At 37.0% G+C, this 7513-nt stretch overlaps 1 protein-coding gene across 1 annotated transcript; it reads left to right on the top strand.

Annotated features, from left to right (window-relative positions):
- The first annotated feature begins 677 nt into the window (after window positions 1-677).
- LOC141685899 (uncharacterized) lies at window positions 678-5007 on the top strand. Its single transcript, XM_074490976.1, has 5 exons — window positions 678-1162; window positions 1614-1847; window positions 2337-2563; window positions 2897-3391; window positions 4988-5007. Exons 1-5 carry the CDS (start codon window positions 678-680, stop codon window positions 5005-5007), a joined length of 1461 nt encoding a protein of 486 aa, XP_074347077.1.
- The last annotated feature ends 2506 nt before the right edge of the window (window positions 5008-7513 follow it).

Here is a 7513-nt window from a genome sequence, read left to right as displayed (position 1 = left end):
AGATAGTGGTATGGAGGTCAGAATGGTCAGTAGGGACAGTGGCGCGGACAGAATCAAAATAGGGGTGGTCAGTCATTCCACGTCCAGAATCAGTATATAGGTCAGAATCAGAATCAGCAGTTTCAGCGACAAAAGCAGCCTAGGAAGTGGCAGAATCGTCAGCAGGGGCAGAGCCGTTACTCAGTGTATGGGGGAAACCCCAATATGATTCCAGTGGCTCCTTGTGCTACATGTGGTGGACATCATCCAGGTAGAGCTTGTTACAGACAGACTGGGGCTTGTTTCTTGTGTGGTAGCATGTCCCATAGGGCAAAGGATTGCATAGTGTCACGCAACCCTGGTGGAGGAGGAGCTGGTGGTAGTAGTGGCAGTGGAAGTCAGCAGAATCCTACAGCCAGAGTGTTTGCATTGACGGCAAATCAGGCAACAGCTAATTCAGGTACCGTTTCAGGAACACTTCTTGTTGGTAGACGTGATGCTTATGTGTTATTTGATACTGGTTCGACCCATTCTGTTGTGTCTTTATCGTTTGTTCGTCATCTTGACGTTGCACCTTCATTATTATATCCTCATATGTCTATTTCTACCCGATGGGGAATTCTGTTATTATTTCTGATGTGTATCGAGAGTGTCCGATAGCTGTTGGAGATAGAAATTATAAGGTTAACTTGCTTCCGATGGAGATGCATGACTTTGATGTTATCTTGGGTATGGATTGGTTGAGTGAACATCGTGCCACAATTGATTGTCAAGGAAAAAGGGTGATCTTTGGGGATGCAGATAAACAAGAATTTGTATACCAAGGGTCTCAGCCGAAGGGGGATGTTAAGTTAATTTCTTCTCTAAAGGCGAGTAAATTATTGTCTAAGGGCTGTGATGGCTACCTTGCTTTCGTGAAGGATACATCGAAGGATGAACCTCGCATCGAGGATTATCCAGTTGTGAGGGAGTATGAAGATGTGTTCCTGGATGAGCTACCAGGTTTGCCACCACATAGAGAGGTGGAGTTTACTATTGAACTTGTTCCAGGTGCCGAGCCTATTTCTAAGGCGCCTTATCGAATGGTACCACTTGAGTTGCAAGAATTGAAGGAGCAGTTGCAAGAGTTGTTGGATAGAGGATTTATTAGGCCAAGTGTGTCTCCTTGGGGCGCTCCTGTGCTGTTTGTGAAGAAGAAGGATGGTTCCATGAGGTTGTGCATTGACTACAGGGAGTTGAATAAGGTGACTATCAGAAACAGGTATCCTTTGCCACACATTGATGACTTGTTTGATCAGTTATAAGGGGCGAAGTACATTTCGAAGATAGATTTGAGATCTGGTTACCATCAGTTACGAGTTAGAGAGGGGGATATTCCGAAGACTGCATTTCGTACTCGTTATGATCATTATGAGTTTCTCGTGATGTCCTTTGGGTTGACGAATGCACCAGCGGTATTTATGGATTTGATGAATCGGGTCTTTCATGATTATCTGGATAAATTCGTGGTGGTCTTCATTAATGATATCTTGATATACTCTAGGAGCAGAGAGGAGCATTTACGTACTGTACTTGAAATTTTGAGAGAGAAGAAGTTGTTTGCGAAATTTTCCAAGTGTGAATTCTGGTTGGAGGAAGTGGCATTCTTGGGACATATTGTACATTGAGTTGGATCCTGCGAAAGTCGAGGCTATTACTAATTGGCCCAGACCTAGCAATGTGACGGAGGTGAGGAGTTTCTTGGGTCTGGCAGGTTACTACAGGCGTTTTGTGGAAGGTTTATCTTCCATAGCTTTGCCATTGACTCAGCTAATGAGGAAGGGAATTAAGTTCGAGTGGAATGATGATTGTGAGAAGAGCTTTCAAGAGTTAAAGAAGAGGTTGGTGTCCGCTCCAATACTTGTGTTGCCATCAGGGAGTGGAGGTTTTCAGGTTTATAGTGATGCTTCTAAGAGAGGATTGGGGTGTGTGCTTATGCAGCATGGGAAAGTGATTTCTTACGCCTCTAGGAAACTTAAACCTTATGAGGTGAACTATCCTACCCATGACTTGGAGTTAGCGGCTGTGGTATTTGCTTTGAAGATCTGGAGACACTATCTTTATGGAGAAACTTGTGACATCTTTACTGATCACAAGAGTCTCAAATACATATTTAATCAGAAGGAGCTTAACATGAGGCAGCGGAGGTGGCTTGAACTTCTTAAGGATTATGATGCAAATATTCAGTACCATCCGGGAAAGGCGAATGTAGTGGTAGACGCTCTTAGTAGGAAGAACTTGGGGAGTGTTGCATCTCTCATTACTCAGCCGCACCTTATTTCAGATTTGGAGCGCTTGGGTGTTGAGTTGTATGTTAGAGGATCAAGTGGTAGCATTGCAAATTTGAAAGTGAAACCGAATCTTGTTTCAAGGGTTAAGGAAGCTCCGAAGGATGATACAGGTTTGAAAGCTATTAGATCTGAAGTGGCAGGTGGCAAGCAAAAACACTTTCATATTGATGTTGAGGGTGTGATATGGTTGGGTAGTAAATTGTGTGTTCCTGCAGACATGACGATTCATGAAGAAATTTTGAAGGAGGCTCATAGTTCTTCATTTTCTATTCATCCAGGTTCAACCAAGATGTATAGGGATTTGAAGAAGCACTTTTGGTGGAGTGGAATGAAGGGAGATATAGCAGAATTTGTGGGAAAATGTCTTACATGTCAACAAGTGAAGATAGACCATCAGAGGCCTAGTGGATTGTTGCAGCAGCTAGATATTCTAGTTTGGAAGTGGGAAAACATTACTATGGATTTTGTGACTCATTTACCGAGGACTTTCAAGAAGAACGATGTCATATGGGTGGTGGTTGATAGGCTCACTAAGTCCGCTCACTTCTTGCCTATTAGAGAGACTACTCATGTTCACGAGTTGGCAGAGATTTTTCAGCGAGATATTGTTAGACTTCATGGTGTGCCTGTGTCGATAGTTTCTGATAGGGATACGAGATTTACATCGCGGTTTTGGAAGGGTTTCCAACAAGCTTGGGGTACAAGACTTAATTTTAGTACAGCTTATCATCCACAGACCGATGGACAATCGGAGAGGACGATTCAAACATTGGAAGATATGTTGAGGGCTTGTGCTTTGGAGTGGACAGGTGATTGGGATAAATATCTGTATCTTGTCGAGTTTGCGTACAATAATAGCTGGCACGCGAGTATTGGTATGCCACCATTTGAGGCTTTATATGGTAGGAGGTGTAGAGCACCATCGTGTTGGGATGAGGTTGGAGAGAGAGTCATTGAAGGACCAGAGCTAGTTAGAATCACTAATGAGAAGGTGGAGAAAGTTAAAGAAAGTTTAAAGGAAGCTCGATCTCGTCAAAAGAGTTATGCGGATCAACATCAGAAGTTTGGTGGATTTGAGCCAGGTGATCATGTGTTCTTGAAGGTGTCTCCTTGTAAGGGTGTGAAGCGTTTTGTTATGAAGGGAAAGCTTAGTCCGAGATATGTTGGACCTTTTGATGTTATGGAGAAAGTGGGGGAAGTGTCTTATAGAGTTGCGTTACCGCCACAACTATCTCATATACATAATGTGTTTCATGTGTTAGTTTTGAGGGGCTATAAATATCATCCGTTACACGTAGTTCAATATCCATTACATAAGATTAGAGAGGATCTTTCTTGTGAGGAAGAAGCTGAGGTTATCTTAGCTCGAGAAGAGCGAGTTTTGAGAAAGAACACCATTCCGTTTGTGAAAGTTTTGTGGAAAAATCATTCGGAAAGAGAGGCTACTTGGGAATTAGAAGAATCTATTCGTGAAAAATATCCGCATTTATTCGATCCAGGTACGACTATTTAGTTTCGTTGATTCCGGGGACGGAATCCCATTTTAAGGAGGTATATATGTAATATACATGATTTTTAGATAATAATAATAATAATAATAATAATAATAATAATAATAATAGGTGATGAATTTGATTTAAGTTAGAATAAGAATTATAAAATAATTTGTTTGAGTTAATAATAATTAGATTAGAAAAAGGAGTCTTTGTAAAATTATAAATATCTAGCACCCCTATTAAAACAAACACATACATTATCATAAAAACCTAAAGCTAAGTGGCCGCGGATAGACCAGAGGAGGGATAGAATCGAAACAGAGGACTCCAGTCAAGGGTTTTTTTTCAAGTTTGCCATAATGGTATTTTCATACACGTATAATAGTTAATTAAAATAGTAAGCAGTAGGCTACCAAGTTATTTTTTTTATCTAATAATTGTTCATATTTTGTCATCTATGTCATCAGAATTAAGCACTCTGTTCAAGTCACCATACATGCATATATAATAACTAATGTGTCTTTTGTATTTTTTGTGCTTTATGGTTACTTAATTATGTATCTATATTGCTTACTTTGGACGTGGTTCTTAAATAAAATATTATTATTTTATTCTTCTTTTGAAGATCTTTTATCCTGTTTTGGTTTCAAGATTTATAGTATTAGAATAATTTTACATAGATACCATTATTTAATTACATATTTGATGGTTTTACTCATTCAAGCTTATATTTAATAATTTAAAATATTATAACTTGGCATAATAATTTAGTGATATGATGTTATAAACATAAATTATGTTTTTGATTATAAATTAGAATGAATTATATAGCTACTTTAATTTGATGGATCAAACTTTGTAGTACAATTTATTTGGATATTATTATTATGTTACGTTAATATCACATATATATTTACATATGTTGATATTTAAAAATACATTGATAGCCATATGTGGGGCTAAGTTTAGCTTTTGTGTTTGTCTTGTTAATGTCACTGGATGAGTTTGGTCGCCAAGTTCTGTGCATGCCAGTAAAAACAAAAAAAAAAAGTATTAGTAATGTTTTGGCATAACACGAGTAGTTTAAATATAAGAATATGGTGTACATCAAGTTAATGACATAATATGTTTATCATGGCGAGACTAATGAAATATTAACAATAAAACAATTTTTGTATTTAGATCGTGGGCGGGAAAATTAGCAGATCATTTGCAAATTAGGTGTTAGTAGCTTTAGTTGCGATTTTTGAGGTACGGATTCTGTCCCCTTTTATTCTGCGCTACTTCTCATAGATATTATATATATTTGATTCGTTTCGTTCTACCTTCTGTTTGTTCCGTTATAAATTCTTTTAACCTTCTTGACTTCCGAAAATTGTTTTAAAATGGATTTGCAAAATTATAAATATTTGTTTACTTCTGTTTTGAAATATTATTTATGACACCCTCTGTTTTGGAAATCTGAATTACTCGTATCAGGTGATTTTAAATTTGCGAGAATATTTTATTTTGAACCCTTAGTGATTTAGGGTATACCGAGTTAACCAGCTGTAGGGGTACTACAGCCATGTCATTGCGGCACCAGTGACATGACACTTCCATGACAGTGTGATTGGTCACGGCGTATCCTTCTGTTAGCTCTTGGGAGGAGCTTTTGCGCATTTGATATTTGTTCAGGATACGTGGGTGCACCTAGAGTTTGATTTGTGATTTGAGTTATGGTGACGTTGTATATGCCGTACAAGTTATCCATTCTGTTGCACACATTAGGTACCCTATGATGTGTGTATTTGTATCTGTTCTGATATCGGTATGAAATATCCTAACCCCTCGTTGTTTCAGCCTTACTTATTTTTAAAATTTTTGTTTTATTATAAATTGCTGATTATTTAATTCTGATTTTTTGTTTTATAAATTGTATTTCAAATCCGTACTGGGCGTTTGGCTCATGCCGTATTCTTTTTCTGACAGGTGCTTAGGGGGATCTGGGATTGTGTGATGGAGAGCTACCCCAATTCGTTGATTAGGATTTCGGTCTTTATCATTAATTAGACTTAATTATTTATTTAGAGGATTCAGAATTCATATTATTGGTTTAGACAGTTTGGAGATTTAATATTATTTTGAAGATTTTAGACTGTTTAATTTTTATTTAGGAAATATGTTAGCGCTCTGTTTGCAGGTTTTTGGATTTTTAGTAATATCTCCCTTCTATTTTAAGAAGGGGGTGTTACAAATGCTTAAAAATTTATAATTTTTTTTGAAATTATAGATTTTATTAAATTCATATTATTTATAAAATTTATAAATTTACCATGAGATTAATATGGTAGTATTATAAAAGTTAAACTAATTATAACTAGTTGATTAAATTAGTCGATCCATATATAACAGGTACATAACCTGAAAAAACTTCATGAAATCACACACATATGCATAGTACATACTTTAATCTTAGATATGGATATGCATACGCGTACATGTCCTACAAATGAAGAGAAGTATCAACATCACAGTCGTTATCATAGTCATCGACAACAAACAACGGAGTCGTATTAGAAAACCAGGACTTATTGTTTAAGCAAGTACTCTTCTTGATCACATTGTCTGCAACATGCCTACTGTGATCTGGCCAAAGGGAGAGACATGTTTTAATTTGTGACGACGTCGAGATTGCTTGAGCTGGCACGTTTGATGAAGAAGGGAGGAGTAGCTCAGACTGAAAAAACAGATTGAATGGTTTGTGCAGCTGGGAAGTAGTGTTGTACTTCGTGCTAGAAGGACTTGTACATCGATCCGACTCGGAAAAAAAACGAAACATCTCCTTTTCTTCTCTCATTTCTTTGACTCGTTGCAATTGTCGAAACCTTTCTTGTAACAAAGCTATGGAAGACGAATGAATTGCTGTTTGATCAATACTTTCCCTGCCCATGTTTTTAGTCTGTGTTTAAGTGCGTAAGCTGAGAAAGGATATGTATATGAGTATGACTCTTGGGAGTTTAGGTTGCAGACTGCATGGCCACTATTTATATGCATAGGACATGTAAATGGCCATATAGGCGAGGCCACGCGGGGGAATTTCTGATAGCCAAAATAATGCAGAGATAGAACTTTATTTTTAAAACTAAGTAAACCATTACTTTAGATAATATACATCACAATATCACATGGAGATATAGAGAAATTAGATAGCTTCATGAAAAAAAGACCCAGCGATGTCAGAATTCTTTATCAATACCCACTACAAGAAACGGGGCATTTAGCCGCATCAAAACCGTTTTAGATACAAAATCGACCAATTATAATTGTCCGTCATTTTTTGCCCAATTTTTCAGTAGGGAATAATACGGTCCATAAATATCCAATTTCTTGTAGTGACCTCCAGTTTTCATTTTTCAACAAAATTTAGAAAAAAATACTTATATTTATTAGTTTTTGCCAGGAGAGTTGGGTTGTATCATACATAATAAAAGATTGGTCTAAAATCACAAAATCTTAATCTGAATTAAATCTTGTAGCCGTAATGGACTTATACACATGTTATATATTTTAATATAAATATCTTAAAATTTTGCAATAATAAATTTCGAGATCCTAGGTGTTGTCAGCCTCACTATGTAAGGAACTCTTTTTTTTTAGAATAAAGGTATCATTTACAAAGAATAATGACAGTCGAAATAAATTGAAAAAAAAAAAGAATATCCACAG

The sequence above is a fragment of the Apium graveolens genome, chromosome 9 (genome assembly GCF_009905375.1).
Source record: "Apium graveolens cultivar Ventura chromosome 9, ASM990537v1, whole genome shotgun sequence".
Taxonomy (NCBI): Eukaryota; Viridiplantae; Streptophyta; class Magnoliopsida; order Apiales; family Apiaceae; genus Apium; species Apium graveolens.
The sequence above is the reverse complement of the archived record's forward strand: the minus strand, read 5'-3'. Positions and strand labels throughout refer to the sequence as shown.

What these genes read in the sequence shown, in the direction of transcription:
- LOC141685899 (XM_074490976.1), top strand. Translation starts at nt 678, where the DNA reads ATGGAGATGCATGACTTTGATGTTATCTTGGGTATGGATTGGTTGAGT. An exon ending in CCTTGGGGCGCTCCTGTGCT is followed by an intron (nt 1,163 to 1,613) that starts GTTTGTGAAGAA and finishes TTCTGGTTGGAG; the next exon opens with GAAGTGGCATTCTTGGGACA. An exon ending in AATTTTGAAGGAGGCTCATA is followed by an intron (nt 2,564 to 2,896) that starts GTTCTTCATTTT and finishes ACGAGTTGGCAG; the next exon opens with AGATTTTTCAGCGAGATATT.